The 17,153-nt window shown below is 39.3% G+C and overlaps 1 protein-coding gene across 2 annotated transcripts in view; it reads right to left on the bottom strand.

Moving 5' to 3' along the window:
• Positions 1–372: 372 nt before the first annotated feature.
• HIVEP1 (HIVEP zinc finger 1) overlaps positions 373–17,153 on the bottom strand; it is a 118,284-nt gene continuing 101,503 nt past the window's right edge. For both annotated transcript variants that reach the window (XM_069853646.1, XM_069853647.1), the window contains 4 exons: positions 16,079–16,254; positions 13,967–14,071; positions 4,842–5,359; positions 373–2,123 (listed from right to left, as the gene is read on the bottom strand). In XM_069853646.1, the coding sequence (XP_069709747.1) occupies positions 945–2,123; positions 4,842–5,359; positions 13,967–14,071; positions 16,079–16,254 (1,978 nt within the window). In that variant the 3' untranslated portion in view covers positions 373–944. The remainder of the gene's footprint in view (positions 2,124–4,841; positions 5,360–13,966; positions 14,072–16,078; positions 16,255–17,153) is intronic.

The following is a 17,153-nucleotide window of genomic DNA, read 5'->3' as shown; positions in this document are numbered from 1 at the left end:
AGTGGCTTTAAAGTTCAAGGTTACAAATAAAAAAATATTTCATCTTGACCCTTTTGCTATTTTTCCTTAGGGAACTCTTCAAATTTTAGGTAGGAAGGGTAAGAAAACACAAGGTGGATGGATGCTTGCTCTACAAAAAGCTGAAGGGTTCCTTCCCCATTTCGCCATAACCGGATGTTTTTGAAATGGAAGGGTTTGCTCCAAGTAAGCCTGAACAGCATACGCTTTCTTTCATGGCAGGTGAAACCATGGAGGCACACACCACCACCAGATCCTTTCAAGCTGGAAAGCAGCTGGAAGGTACTAAGAGGAACAGGTCAGGCAGCTCTCCAGCTACCAGGCTGCATCAAGAAGGCACAACATAAGCAATGGTAAAGTCAGTAAACAAAATTTTACTGTAGTATTTCATAACACAGATACTGTATTTCTTTTTTTAAGTGTAAAGCTACCGTCTTACACAAGAAGGATGGACAGACCCTTTTCCAAGACTAATATGGATACAATAAATATGGAGTTTTACATACCAGATCTGTACACAGAAACTTTGTCCCACAGCCATAAAAATTTACATTTAACAGTGCAACATATAATTTAATCCTTTATTTATCTGACATAGGATGTTTACTTACTAAACACAAGCAACTACCTGGTTTTAATATACATATTTTATATATATATATTTTATATATATATATTCAACAATCTGTACAGGTTTCTAAACATAAAACTCCAAAAAGGCACAATTGTCTATACAACATGTACAAAAATGGCTGGAGCTGACAAGAAACAACAATTATTGGTCAAGAGTTCATGATTGCACAAAGATTAGTAATGGGTTTATGTCAGAAAAATGTGCTTTAAGGAAAGTAAGGTTTGCAAAGAAACCTGCAAGTGTTATAAAAAAAACCAGAATCCAAAATAAAAACACAATGAAAAACAAAAAACTAGGTTGCTATTACGAGTCTATCCTCATCATCACTGCTGCCATCACTAAACTGCACCATGTTTTGCCGCCGAGGCAAGGCGGCTGCTGGCCTGTGTACCTGTCTGTCTGGGGAAACAGTTCGGTGGACTGGGGACTTGGTTAACGTGTCGGGATTTGTCTTGGAGCAGGGCTCTGCGGGAGCAGCCCTCTTCACCTGGAGGGAAGGGACGTCGCGCTTTGGCTTGGTGGGGTTCATGAGGTCAGTCTTTTCGGGATCTGCTTTTCCTGGACCGTTAGGTTGCTCGTAGTCGGTCAGCGGGGTGGGCTCAGGATGGCTCTTCCCGTTGTACTGCTGGCTGCCGGCTGCTGCCTGAGGAGAAGTGGCCCTGCCAGCCTGGCTGACCTCAGTTGCAGGGAAGCCAACAGGAGCCGGCTCTGGCAGGGCCTCGCAGGCTTTGCTGCTTGACGTGGGTGACTCAGAGGCTACTTGCCTGTCAGCACTGATGGGGCTGATGGAGGGGATGAGGGTCGGCAGGGCGATGTTCAGTATCTGCAAGCCGGGAATGTGAGCCTGCGGGCTGGGATTGCCCTGCGGGGCTGCACCAGCAGTCAAGACCTGAAGACCCACAGCGTTGAGGGTAATTCCTGACGGACGAATCTGTGGGGTGATGTTTGTGTTTGCCAGGCCCAAGATGTTCACCGTCTCCACACCCAGCGGTGGAAGAGGCTGCAGGCTGGGGGTGCCGAGACCCTGGATGCCCGGCATGCTCACCTGGCCTATGGGAATGCACGGCACAACGCTGTTCACTTCAGCGACTCCCATGGGACTGACAGTGGTGCCGGTGGCTGCACTGCCCGTCTCGCCGAGGGCGCTGGTAGTTCTGTGAATCACACTAACGGCAGGGATAGTGAGCTGCATTGGCCCTGCCTGGACAGGAACAAAGGTGGAGTAGGTGGCCAAGCCAGCAGGGACTACCTGAATCCCCCCGACTGGTACCGTGCCGTAGGGTGCCTTGGCTTGCCGCTGGGAGTGCAGTGGGAGGTGGCTGAAGAGATGAGTCTGGGGTGCCCTCAGCTCGGCGGCAGGCTGTGGGCACCCAGGAAGCTTCTCCTCTGGGATTTCCGCATAGGGTGATGGTGCTGTCGTCTGCATGCTGTGGTCCGCCGATGAGGAGGGAGAGCTGACAGACGGTGTGCTCTGTGAGAGAACGACACAGGCATGTTAATGTGGCAGCCATCGCTATCTTTGAGTGAAATGAAAATGTGAGGTAGGTGGGAGTGCTTCCCACGCTCCCTTTTACGACAAAACAACAGCTAACTGGTTCAGAGTATATACTGCCCAGCTTGAACAATGAACTAATTTCCTTCTTTTCTTTTTCCAACTCCTTCCTCGACCAATAATTGAATTTTCCTCTCCTAATTACCCTGTCTAATTTCTCTTGAACTAGTACTTGAAAACATTACAGAATATCCTTTGTATGTGTTTTTTAAGGAGGCAGAAGGCTTTGGAGAACTGTTTTCTGTGGAAACGACCTCAGGCAAGAAGGTTAAACAAGCATAAACTGGCATTTTTGATGCACCAGGTTCTTCTGGAGCCACTACAGCCTCTGGCAGGCAAAGGCAGCATCATGGCACATTTGTCTGTAGGCACTTCTAATATGGAAGACGGGTGACAAGCAATGACATGAGATAGATCATAACTATAACGCCCACAGAAGTGGAGGTGACGGGCAGATACTGGAGTGAAATGTGAGACCCACATCCACTGCTGCCTCAGCTAGACATGGTTTGGTGCTTAAACCTAGACCAATAATCATATTTATATGCTCCCTTTTCTTCTCATACAGCTTGTGTTACTGACCAAGACTGGCAACTCCTGTTCTAAAATCTCCAAAGTCTTAAACTGAAATTGCAATCTTATGGTACCTTTTAGTATCACATATATGCATAACATAAAAAGTAGTGCAACCTTATTTGGCTTATACAGTCATAAATGGTTAATTCTGTAGCTTTAACCAAAGTCTCAAGAAATCTCTAGAGCAGGCACAAAACCAAAATGTGAATAGAAATGCTTTTCAAAACTGCTAACAGGAAATGTATTGGCTAAAGGAGAATATCACTTATTGACTATACAGTGCTTATCAGTCTAAATGGGTGTGAGAAAGAAGCCAACAGCTCTCTCAGAAGTCTTGTCTGACACATTAAAAGAAATCCTGATAAACTGGTAAGGATGCTTTTGAAGGAAATAAAGCCATCCTGAGCTGTCTTGACCTTTTGTCTTGACTGCAAGAAGTGGGGTCCACAACCATTCACGACAGAAACAGACTGTAGATTTAACTGTCAGGCATGTGGTTGCCACTTCTTTTGGTCTGGGAAAGGAGGAGGTAATCTAGAAATGACTGCCTTCTATTACTTGCATGCCTTTTTAAGACAAAGTATTAATACAGACAATTATTAGAGCTATATTAATGAAGAACTTCTAACATTTTTAATTGTGTGAATATTTTCTTGAGGCTTTGGTGGTTCTGTTTGATGAGGGAGAAAACTCAATCAAATGCCTTCCTGGTATCTATTGGCAACAACTGAAACCCCAAATCCAAATATTAAGATCCTGCCCATTTTGAGGCAGGTATATACAGTGATGAGAGAGAAGTACATTTCATTCTCTGTAACACTACAAAATCACTCCAACTTACATCTGCCACATGAACTCACAGTTCTTACATGCAGAAATGAACCTATGTCAAACAACAAAATGTAGAAATAATTTTTACTTGTTTTTCCTTGTTAACAGTTCACTATCTAAATTTTTGTATAAAATAAATCTGGTAGTTCAGATTTTCAAAGAAAAAAAAGCCAATATGTACTTAAACTATAATGTAATTTTTTCTTCCTGTTTATGCTTTTGGAGATTTCCTGGTGCTTATTTTTCTTAAAATGCATGCATATATTTTGTAAAAACTGCACTCATCAAAGAGAGGCAGTAATTATTTCTGCAGTAAGAATTCCAGACTTTGAAGAGATATCCTTAGGGTCAATCATGTATGTGACTTGTACCGTCCCCTTTACAGTACATTAAAATACTGCTGAATTGTAAAAGGCTTTAACACCTGCCAGTTCCCCTCTGTGATTTCCTCAGCAGAATACTAAAGACAATAGTCACCAAAATTACTGAATGCCTCTGCCGCCTTGCACACAGACTGACTTCATCCTTCTACATCCTCTGAAGAGCCCTGTGTCTAGAAAAGGTGTGGGTAAAATTGATCCTTTTCCAATTAAAACATTCTTTCAGCTTGGAGAAAAACTGAGAGCACTGAGAACTCAGGTCTCAGTTCCGCACTCGTCTCTCCTTTTGTTATTGTCCAAGGGCAATCTCTTAGTTGTCTTGAACATCTGGTGTTCTTTCTAATTCTACTACTAAGCATATTTGGAGAAGAGATAAGAAATTGCATAATTTTTTTAATAGTGATAAGACAAAAAGCTTTGGGACTAGATTAATTTACGTTGGGAATTACCAATGAATTCTGTCATATTTCAGAGTGAAATGACTTTTAAATTCTATCATCTTCCTCTGAAAACTTTCATAAACATCACCATATGTTCATTCTACATATCTGTTATATCCCTTCTTATCTGAAATACAATCTACCAGCTGAAACAGCCACATTACAACTAATCCTTTCGGAAGAATACAATCAAAACTAAGAATTTGAAAAGCAGTGCTCCTACAACATTGTTGTTTCTGGAGCCCTACACATCTGTGGTTCGAATACAGCTTTCTTAAAGACTCATCAGCCAGCAACTTGAAGAATAAAGGGAAGGGCAAACACTTTGATCTTTGAAATATCTCCAAAAAGATCTTTAGAAGGAGGATTTTAAATCCTGGTCTCTTTCCCCTACCATCAGACACTCCTACCTTTATAAGAGCTGCAGTTGATATCAAGGAGTGGCCCAAGGCTGCTTCTGCATCGGGGTAATCCACAGACATCTGTCGACCTGGAGATGTAGGAGTGACCTCTGCCAGCGCTACACTAGCATTGTGGGGACCCACTACTCTCTCCTGGGCTTTATCCTCATGTGCTTCCTGATGCGTGAATTCTGCTGGTGACCTGGAGGTCCTACTAACCGACTGCACTGCACTAAGGACGGTCATCTTTGTCAGCAGTGCTTTTGGCAGACCATCCATAGAGTCCGTGTGAACCCCAGCAAAACAGTCTGGAAGTCTGATGTCTTCATCTGTGCTGGCAGAGTCCTGCAGGCCGTGTCGAGAGGGGTGATGCTGTGGGCTGGCTGTCACTGAGGGGGTTGTGGATAGGACTGACTCAGCCTGGCTGTCTTCATCATCATCTTCATTGTCATTTTCATCTTCCTCCGCACCGTCAGACTCCTCCACATCATATCCTGACCGGTCATAGCCAAATCTTTGCTTCTCACCTGCAAAGGTGGGAATTAGAAGGTAAGCCAATGATGGTCCCGGGCTGATTAGGAAGGAGGTGGGAGGAAGTAATCAGAAACGCCAAAAAAACACATCATGCATTTTTCAGTCACACCCCATTGCATCAAAGGAATGGGGAAGATTTTAATTTTTGCTTTTATTTTCTAGGGAACATATAAAATTATACACCTACATGTTTCATCTTCTGTGTTGTTTCTAACCTTCTATACTTGGCTGTTTTCTTTTCAGCCATTTGTAACCATTTGCTGAAAGTCATCCCTTTCACTCTTTCGCTTGGGGTGACATGTGCAGATTCCTGGTTCATTAAGTTCCCAGTGACAACATACAAAGCTGGTCTACCAACTTTAACGGTGGGATATTCTTTAGCTGGTTCTGACTCATAAGTGGGTGTCTTTGTACCTAATATGAATCACCGCTGCAAAGGTTTTTGAAGGATGCGAACAGAAAGACTGGAGGCTGTTAGTCAGGAATCTCTCTCATTAACAGGAAGAAGAGACCAAAATTAGACCTTACCACATTTCTTCACTTTGCTGATGTTTTGCAAAGATAATTAAGAAATCACCCAGTAAGTCCTAGGAGGCAAGAAAGCCCTAATCCTATCAAAACTTACCTATGTGTGAAACTTTGAGAACATGAAAAAGCCCTCCCGATTTCAAGTCTTAAAGCCAAATCTCCTGTCAGGTGGTAAATTTCTCTACAAAATACAGCTCTACTGCAGCTTTTCACCTTCTTCTATATCATAACTTGGAAAGAAAGAATCATCTTTAGTAAAGAGACAGAAAATCCCATCTGCTGTATCCGATTCCAAGCCAGACTGTCTGGGATCATATTTTATAAAAGACAAAATGCTTTGGATACGCTACTATTTTATATTTGATTAAGATCTGTCTGCTGAGCTCTCGAAAAAAAATATCAGCATAAAAATCATTTGGCTCTGCAAAACCAGTGATGGCTGGTTAGTTAAAATCTCAGAAATCCTGTTCTAGGGAAAGCTACAATGTCAACTTACCATCAAAATAAATGATTCTGAAAAAAAAAAATCAAACCCTTAAAAGCATTTGAATGTACCATAAACGCTTCAGGCTGCTAGGTTACTGAAACCAAAACAGGCATCTTGAACTGCAGGTAAAATAAACGGGTTTAATTCAGCTACCTCTCAATAAGTTACCCCCCATTACAAGCTTTTATGGTTTCAAATAAGCAATGCAATTAGAAACAAGATTAATAGTTCCTTTGAAAAAAATCCCTCTATAATGATTTCCCCCCTCTTTGCCTACACAGTAATTTGTACATTAAATAAATACGGAAACTATAGATTTTCTACATTTACTACAGCAGGCATGAAACTGAAATCTTATTTAAAATATCCCAAACCCTCCAGGTCATTGGAATGATGCTAACAAACATATTTATTTAGAATCTTAAATAGTCTTCATTGACAATTCTCATCTACAGACAAAGCTATTCAAAAAAGAAAATACATTTTAGTTGAAAAATTAATTCAATAAGGTCCATTCAAAAAATATGGCAAGTAGGACTGTTAAAAATATTATTAATGAAACCACATGGAGTTATTAAACATTTATTTTCGCTCCATACTTCTGTCATCTCTCTTTTTCACACAAACAGTGTTTCTTCATCACCAATTTGCAAAGCAAACACATCTAAAATCTTAGAACCTCTACAGATCTCAAAGCATCCTCCATGTGTTACATTTAAAGGGTGACCAAGGCATTCCCTGCAACTCTGGAAATAATACATGGGGCATTTTAAAGTCTTGGATTTCAGTAGGGACTCATTCCTCACTTTGGTTGCTCCACCAACATCACATAACTATTTTCTGTGAAATCCTACTGTTTCTTTTCTTTTTTCTCCCTCTCCCCACATGATTCACATTTTCTATGAAAGCTGATGTCAATCACGAATGACTGTCTCCACTGGCAAGAGAAATTATCTGAGTGATTAGACTGAACTTTTGCATTTTTAAAACAAGGCAAAACATATGCTCAAACAATATCCTGATTTATAATAAGAAACTATCTTTTTTTCAAATCAACTTAAAAACACTACAGGATTTGCTAGCAAATTCTGCTCATGTATACGTTTTCTGCATATGTCTCAGCCTTCTAGAATAAAGCCATGGAAAGGGGAAGAGGAACCCTCTGTGGGACACAGATTCCTTACACGCAGGACTCTGGGGGATATAATTTCCCTCTATTGTTCCCCTGTTAACCTCCACCCTTCATGCATTTGGCAGCTTCTACTCAAGTGTGGTTACCTGGAGCCAGAGCCTGCAGTGTAGGCGAGGTGACAGCAATGAATGTGGTTCCCTTACTCCCACAACCCTTCGAAACATCAGATGAAAAAAAAACCCAAACCATTGCTGACTTGCTTGCTCTGGCAATGCATAAAGGAACACGTTGCTCTGCCCTTTTTTACCTGTGTGCATGTTTGCTGAAACAAGAGGTGCCCAAGCATAATCGTAATCAGTGATCCCCTTGAGCATTACTGTACATCAGTGGAGCTGCGAGAGAAGATGATGCTGGAGTGTTAAGTGGCAGAGGACCCAAGCAGGTTATGGGTCTTCTCCAAAAAGGCATCAAGCTGAGGCTGCACCCAGTCTTTGTGGTAAAAGACTCTTTTCCAAACACTGTCTTGTTAATCAAGTAGTATTGGCCCCAATCCATTTCGGTAATAGTACGCTGCCTACTAAAGTTCCCTTGCAGTTTTAATTGGGGAAAAATTAATCTTTGCTTCCTCTTCTAAACTCTGCACAATTATAACCATATGCTTATGTAGCTGATACATATAACTAGAACTGACTCAATTTCCAAAGGAAACAAAATTACTTCTGTGTTTGACTTTGTATGAGGATGTAAAGCAGTGTTAGAATTCTGGAATGAAGGATGTGCAATAAATTTAAAGGCCACTAGCATACAGGGAGCTGGATTTTGGCATGAAAGTTCACAGGTTTTAAAAAAGAAAGAAAACAGGAAAAACGTTTCACACTATTCAGTGAATGCTGCTCGGCTTTATGAAAGCTACTTCTCTTACAAATTTGCAACTCTCATCATCTTAACAGCAAGACTGCTTAAGACTTTTTGCTAAAGAGTGTTTTTGGAAGAGTAGGAAATGTCTCTCATCCTCTGTCAACTGTTGCAATCTTTTCTTTGAAACCCTTAGCAAGACTCTTCTTAATGGACTTCACAGGAGAAAGTGGAGCTTCTGGCTACAGACATGAACTGTGCAAAAAATTTTCTATGAACAGCTGGGAATAAAGTATAATAGAAATGTAGACACAGCTTTTGACTGGGGATTTTGCTCGCATGCCAGCTATAATTATATTTAATAAAACTGAGATTTTAATCCTGTGTATTGAAGTAAGCATATGCAAATCTTAGGCAAAAAGCATATTGGTTCTTCATTTATTTTGTTGCCAATCCTCTGTTAATCAGCTTTGTATTTTGTTGTGGCATTGATGAACTTGCTGGCTAAGGCTCTGTTATACTGACATTTTACCTCAAAGCAGGGAAAGAAAAGGCTTCAAGCTATTTAGCACAACAGCATCAGCCAGACTTATCAGCATCCTAGTATGTCCATTAGTGACATGCCTGGAGCGGGTAAGTCCATAAACTGTTTTTTCCAGTTGTGATGCTATGAATTAGGTAACTGAAATAGGTCTCTCTATGTACTTTGAAGTTCTTTATTTTAAAAGTTTTTTTTTCCTATAGGAATCCTTACCATACATGGTTTTAACAAACCCAATTTTAACAAACCAAATTTTTCCAAAATTGTGGAAGCATCTTCAGTTATGGACTAGTACCTACATAAAAGAGTTTATTTAATAATGTTCTGTATTATTCATTGTTCATCAAACTCAGGAAAAAAACCCACGGCAATAAAGGCAGATTTTTTTTAGCATGTCATCATATTATCATAAACTTGAAAGTAATCAAGTCATTAACACAACTTCTGTTTTTCTACAAGCCTTCCTTGCCTTCTTTGCCTGTTGTGTGGGTCTTGCAATAGACTATTCCACAATCATTTAAACAAATTTTAAAAAATAAGGGTAAACACAGTACTGTGAAAAAACGCTAGCATCTATACCCAAAGGTGCCACCTCCTTGTCTTTCCAAGTCTGTTCCTAGGCTTTACTTGACCGATTTTAGTCTTGCTGCAGCTACTGTCCACTGCTCATCATCATCAAAAAGGACTCACAGTGACATCTACTGGGTTAAATTCAGACTGGTAATAGCCAGAGCTCTTCAGAAATGAGAACCCCCCCTCAAACCTGTGGGCTTTTGACTTTCATTCCTAACAGTAACAAAATAAAAGTAAGCAAAAAAGTAAGAGTAACCTCTCCTTCTTTAAAGAGATTATTTATACCTAAGCCTTCCTGGGTAAGCTGTACATTGTAAATCAACCCTCGCATCAGCAAGTCTATTCCCAGGCTGTAGGTGTAGAATTCCAGTCATCTTTAATGTACATCAAGTTGAAGACCAGACACTATTAAAAAAAAATAACTACAAAAATATCCCACATAAGTTATACAGAACCAGCTTTCCATTCCATTTGCAAAAGGTGGATATTATTGCAACAATTTTCATTTATTTTCACTCCTTAGAGGTAGGTGCAGTGAAAACACAGACTGAGTCATGATTAAGCTAATGAAGAACCATGGAAACTCACTTAAGAACTACTATAAGTAATATATAGCTAATTAGAACTGTTGTATCTGTAGAGGGGTTCATATAATACTGCAGAAAATGAAAGTAGTTTATATATACTTGTGTGTATATATATAAATATATATATGAAACTTATGATTACGTCTTTTCGCTGGTAAAGTAATGCATATTTTAATTTCTCAGCACAGACCACTGAAATAAGTTCTGCCCATCTACTGATTTCATTAATAAATAACTACTTTGTGCGAATTTACTCAGGCATGCGATACCATTCATACATGAACTTACATATGAAATATTAGAGGTTTAAGGTTCACAGATGTTTTAATTTGAAGACAAATTATTGTTGTTTTTAAGACTGCATAGCAAAATGTTGGGTCAACATGGCCAAAGAGGATATCCCCAGTTGCAGTATGTCACACTAAACAGTTCACCTCATCTGACAATTTAATTCAGATATTAACATTCCTTACATTGTAACCCTGTATTTTGGTGACAAGAACATTCCACAGAGCAGAAGATGAAAGATAAATGGATGAGGGAATGGTTTTGAATACAAAAAGCCAGGCCAGAAAGTACTTACTAATACCTAAACGATGACAAGCCCAAATACAAAGAATGCTATGTTAAAAGCTCTGATCGGATATAGTTTCAGACAGCTAGGGAGCATCTCTTTTTTTTCCCCCTAGACACTACAGCACAACAAAATTTCAGGTTCTCAGATTACTGAAAAAACCAGGCTTTGTGTGTGTGTGTGTGTGTCTGTCTGTCTATGTGTACGCCTGCCTTGCACTCAGGATTGCACACAACTTTGCACTCCATATACAATCTGCAGGCACTATTAATCTGTACTGCTATCAGGTCAAAGCTGACTTTTCATACGAATCTAAAAAATTATGTATTCAGATAATCATGATTGCCTATGTTTTAAAAAAATCTACGTAAAAATAGAACCAGCAAATTCCTTAATAAATAAAAGGTTGTTGGCTCTGTTAAATTCCTGGCTAATTCTCTAATTCAAAGTCTGGCGGAAGACATACAGCTTAGTTACTTTAAGCAAAGGCGCAGATGTTTTTATTGCCATAAGAATAAACAGTATTCCAAATGTTCAGTTAACAAATTAGTTAGAGACAGACAGAGAGACATTCTGTGGGTCAGGAAACAGGCCAATCTCACACAGTCTACAGGAAGAGGTATTTTTCTGAGGTCATAATTATTTCTTATCAGATTTTCTGCACCTTCCTCTACAGCATCTCACATTGCCTTCCAACTGAGGAAAGAGATAGGACTGGCCAGATCACAAAGAGAGAGGTCGTTTCCAACAGCCACTTCAAGTCAAAAATGTGCAAGTTTAAAGACAACGTTTTTTAAAGCACCAAAAGGATATGCAATGCAGACCTGCTAGCCACATACATTGGGCCAAAGATGTAACACCACAAGTGAAACTCAACACCCAAAGCCCAGTCCTAGAGCCCAGACTGGGCACAAGGGGTGCTGGCCCCAGTGTGAACTCTGCTGCTCTGCCCTGGAGTAAAGGTAGCCACAGAGGCAGCCAAAGCCACTTTGTTAACAGAGACTGCCTAGACACTTCAAAAACATAAACACATTCAATCATGCTCAAATGTAGCCAAAAAAATCAGTATGTACAGGATTTCAGAGAGGGCAACAGAACTACCTAGATTTAAAAAAGCACGTATGTAAATACACCACACATTTCCCCCCCTCCTTAAAAATGGGCCAACAAATTCTCATTTATGATGAGAAACACCTTCACGTGCGGCTAGGTGAGCTGACAGACAAAATCACTTTTTTAAAAGAGTAGTTACTCATTGAATTTACATGGATAATTCTAATTGCCCTGTGTTATGCAGCAGCTGGGGGGAAGTCTGGACTGGTTCGGATGCAGCAAACATGTTTATCATGCTCCTTGGATAGGACTTCTGTGCTGAGCTTTGTGTTGCAAAGCTGGTTTTACTATGGATAGCCAACCAGACTGTTTAGAAAAGGCAGGGATTTTATCAACAAGTTGGTTTTTAGTTTGGAGTTCCTAGTTAAAGGAACAAGTGTTATCTGTTCTATTTTTGAAAAAAAAACACACAAAAACCATTGCAATCTTAAAATTAAATTTCTGGAAGAATTTCAAGGATTATGAAGCAAATCCCGTTGAATGTTTGCCTTGCCTTTTTTCCAAAACGGAATATTTAATTTATTAAGTAATTACTGTGCTGAAGCAAAAAACATATTTCAGGGAATATATATTTATACTATGGTTACACACACCTGTACGTGCTACGTAAAAGGAGAGAGTCTCTCTCTCTCTCTCCCCCCAATTAAATAGTCTTGAACTCAAAGGAAAGAAATCTTTCAACAAATGTTTGAAATGGCTTATTTCTACCAGTTAATACTGGTAACTGTTTAACATTTGAAACATTTCCCATTACATTATAACCACAAATGCCATTTTTAATGCATGCGATTTGGAATATCAATTTATCAATCAATAAAATATTTTCAGTTCCTAGTAAATGGAAATACCTGTTCAGCTGTAGCTTATAAAACTAAACAAAATTCTGAAAGCTACAGAACACTCCTTAAAAACTGATGAATTTTCTGTCATGTGAAGGCTGAAAATGTTAATGAAAACTGTTCCTCTGTGAGAAAAGGACAGTAATTTGTCCTGCCGCTTATCTTCTGTGTTGTTTACTTGGTGCCTGAAATTGCGAAGGGGTACATCTTTTTAGCTTTCTAAAAAGAAACATATTGAAGAATGCCAAAAAAGGGAAAATGCAGGTTTCTTTGTAGCTAGTGCACTACTGAATCATACCAGCTGAGTCATGTTCCCAGCATTATTTAGAATTAGATTCAAGCTGATTCGCTTATTCTGCTTGCGGCTGTCATATGGGAGCAAGTGCATTCATCTTTCTTGCCCTTTACTGTTTAAATAAAGATCCCCACTGCTTTCTTTTCTCAAAACCGCATCCGCAAGCTAATAAACCATTCCACTGAAAGAAGAAAAATACAACAAGGTAAGGCAACAGGATTCATCTCCTTGCTGAGAAATGGGAAGAAGGAGAAAATGCCACCACTGCACTGAGACATGCTGAGATCCAAAACAAAGTCTTAATACACAACCTGTTCTACATCTCACTGCATCTGGTGTAGCTACATCTTCCTTATCATTCTAAGCAAAACCCTTGTGAACCTAGTTTGGCTGTCTTTGACTGTCCTTGATCTCACCTCCTCTTCAGAAGCGCCATCCTTGGATGTGGGAAGTGCATAATTCCAATTATTAGCAAATACATTCATTTTGATAACACTCTCACCACTAACAGAGAAACAGAACAGGTCAAGATGAAAAATGTTCATAACTTCTAAATGATCTCTATCAGCTGATTTATGCCGAAGTATTTGAGACGGAGGACAGAACTCTACACTGGAAGATGATTAGCCTCCTTGTAAAGCACTCAGCAACACATCTGTGATTTGGGTGGCATGTTAATGATATAATGTTTATGCAATGTGAGTCTCTAAACTTTGACAATTTCATGCACAACTATTTTCAAAGAAACATTACATTTCACTACATTTTTTTCTAAGCAAACAGCTGTTTTTGTGGTATTTGCAGCCTTGTCAAATTTATCTGTGAAACTGAAAAAGTTAAACTGCATAACACTGTGAAAAATTCAGCAGCAATTTATCTTTAGCATATGCTTGTCATTTCTTTAGGTGAAAGTTTTTCCGGTCTTTCTTGTTCCCTTGGACTAGCTTCTAAGATTTTTACCTCTGTCTCTTTCCCCCGTACAAGACTTTAAAAGCTTTGGAAAAGAAAGGGTAAGAAACTGGGATGGCAAAATAAATAAAAGAATTAAGTAAAGAAAGAAAATTTTAAATTCTTACCAAACTCTTCTTCTCCTTCCTGGTCATCTATCAAGCCTACAGAGACTCCCAAGTCCATGCATTTCTTGCTATGTGCCTTTGACTTCATATGTTTTGTTAAATTTCCTTAAGAAAAAAAAAAAAGGGAAAAAAACCCCGTTCTGTGACAAAACAAAGGTATACAAATACACACTTCATGTCCTTATCTTATCCAGCTACATTTGTAACCACCTGTATAATTTGATGATTTCATGCTTGATAGGACCTTGTCTCTCAATGCAAGCTGCCAGGAGCTGCAGCAGATTCACCATCCTGAATGCTATTAGCCCTCTGGCTACATTTCATGAAGTTCTTCACTGAAGTAAAATAGTACAGGATGGAAATCCTATATAATGATACATTTTGCACTGGTGTAAAAGATCCCTCATTTGTTTACACCAAAGTATAAAGAAGCCAGATTCAGTCTTTGAGATCATGTTGACAGAAATTTACTGTGTGAAACTAAAGTTTCTGTCTTGCAGCTCTACTAGTATTTGATGGAATCTATTTTTAGCGTAATAATTTTCACTGCCAACCTAAATAAACAGGTTAATTTTATTCAAAATCAGAGCATGAACATATTTGATCTGAATCTCAAAAGTGAATGCTTAGCTGCAGAGAGACCCCACAGGCTGCCATCCCCCCTTCCTTCAAAAAGAAAATATGGCAAATAACATCAAGAAAAAGAGAAGGGTATATCAGACATCTATAAATTACGATGTCTGTGAAATGTATATTATTACAAGTAACTGCTCACTTTATACTTAAACTTCCTATTGCCTCTCAAAAACTGTTTCTTTGACGTATGTCAATGGGAGAAGCTACCATGGCTGACATGTTTCTAGAGTGCTTTGAAATGAAGCTAGGAATTCACCCCAAATTTTGAAATATTTGTTGTAACACTATATTGACTCACAAATAGCAAATTTCCCAGCTTTATCTACTGCATGAAGTTACTGGCTATACTGTCCTTTCATGAAGGGTGGTTTACCAAACATCAAGCACCCAACTGCATGACTGACTCCACCAGCTGTAGTAGCAACAGCATAGCAACTGCAGAAGAGGAAGCAAATAAAAGTATCTGCTACAACTGAAACCAGGAAGAATTTCATAATGGGCAGATATTAGTTCCTCGAATTTGGCCAGCACACCTGCTCTGCAAAAACCATACTCAGAATTTGTTGTCTAGAGTCCGGCATTTCATCTTAAAGGCAACACGACAATATGGTGTATCAGAATACAGTGACAGGTTTTGACACATCTAAAGACTGCCTGTCCCACCTTCTGCAGCATTTGGTTATTTCTTGGAACTTTTCCACCCAAATGCTGAATAGTCTCAAACCCACTAAAAACACAAATGTTTCTGAGATTACAGCTGAGGGGGATTATTGCTAAATTATGTTCAAAGCCAATAAAAATTTTACTGCCTTGAATTTTTTTGCTGAAAATATTTTGGCTGTAAATATCTCCTGTCTGTTTCACTTACTTTTGAGTCCTGGATCTACCACTGTTTAATAAACTGCCCACTTAAATTAGGATGTATTTAATTATCAGGGGCAAACAGGTTTTAAAAAGTAGGGGTCCATCTTTGGGTCTTAGAAGGTCAAGTAGAAAGGGAACCTTGTCCTTTCAAATGTTACTATAGCAATTTTATGAGGGCAAATTTCTTTCCCAGACCAATTAGCTGAGTGCCAATAGGAATACAGTATATGTTCATGCCATACCTACAGAAGATCACTGCTAGGGACTTAAAATGCTATGTTTCCATCTCAGCCTAGGATGAACAGGTAACTAGCTCACTTATTTTCACTTGACTTTCGTCACACTCCCATATGATTTCCCCCTTCCACTCCAATTTCTCACCCACCATGGCACGCCTCAGAGTTCATTCATATAAAGATGCAGTTATCTGAATGAACATATAGAAGACAAAGGAAAAGAAGGAAATCAGAAACTACAAATATTTGAAGCATTAGACAATAAAACTCCACAGAGAGGCAACTACTTCAGCCTATGAGGAGCCAAATGTGAGAAGAATTATACTTCAAAGTAAAAAGAAAAAGGGGAAAAACACAGACCAAAAAGTGCCCTTACCTTTAGTTTTGAAAGAAAAGTTGCAGTAATTACAATGGTAAGGACGGACATCTGTATGTGTGCGAATATGCTTCTTCAGCATGCTGGGTTTCTTGCAACGTATTCCACATTCTTCACAAATATACTTCCCTCTTCCTCTCCCCCGAACATACACATAGTCTTCATTGGACTTGTACCTAGTATCAGTACCAGAACAGTGAGGCAATTACTTGTAATAGGAAAATTACTCTAGTTAGAAACCACAATCTCTCAGAATTTTCAAAATCATATCCTATATGAAAATGAATAACTGCCAAAACCAATCCTGCTCTTCTTCTGCTCAACTTCCACATTTATTTGTTAAAATCATGCCTAGATTTTTCACTAGATAATCATGGATTTCAAATTTCCTCTTTGCAACACAGGAACATACTTTTTAAAAGTGTCAGTTCTTGGAAATGGGTTTGGGCACCATACGGAAACTTTAAAAGAGCATCTTTGTAGCTCTGTGTTGGATGCAAAAATGGAACATCATTAGTTATGACAACGGGAAAGTCTTTAAAATTCCCCCATCAACATGCTCTGGACTCAGCCTACGGGGACTGGTCTCTTGATGGAAGAAGCAATTCAGATTCAACTATGCCCTTCATATCTCTGCTCAAGGATGCCAAAGTTGTGCTTAGCTTTTGTGACCTGGTCCCTGCAATGTTTGGATCTGAGCAGAAACACATAGCAATATTTTACCCGGGCAGCTAGTAACGGCTTAACTGCTGTCCTAGACTGGACTTAGACCAGGAAACAATAAATGGAAAGCTCAAGAGCCTATCACCAGTTACTAGAATAATAAAATATGTACCACTTGTGCTCAAAATTTTTAGGATTGTCACTGGCACTTTTCCACTAAAAAAATCTGTTTTATAAGATGTTGTACATGGCACAACGCTGTGGCTAAAGCAACTGTTATTCATATCAGGCAACTGATTTAAAGTATTACAGTGAATGGATGAGGGCTCTCGGTAAATATTTCCATGGCACTTCTCAAATCAGGAGTTCTCCGGCCCGCGTATACCACAGTGAACTGCCAGACAGAGACTTT

The sequence above is a fragment of the Phaenicophaeus curvirostris genome, chromosome 3 (assembly GCF_032191515.1).
Source record: "Phaenicophaeus curvirostris isolate KB17595 chromosome 3, BPBGC_Pcur_1.0, whole genome shotgun sequence".
NCBI classification, from domain to species: Eukaryota; Metazoa; Chordata; class Aves; order Cuculiformes; family Cuculidae; genus Phaenicophaeus; species Phaenicophaeus curvirostris.
This window is presented reverse-complemented; position numbering and strand designations above follow the sequence as displayed.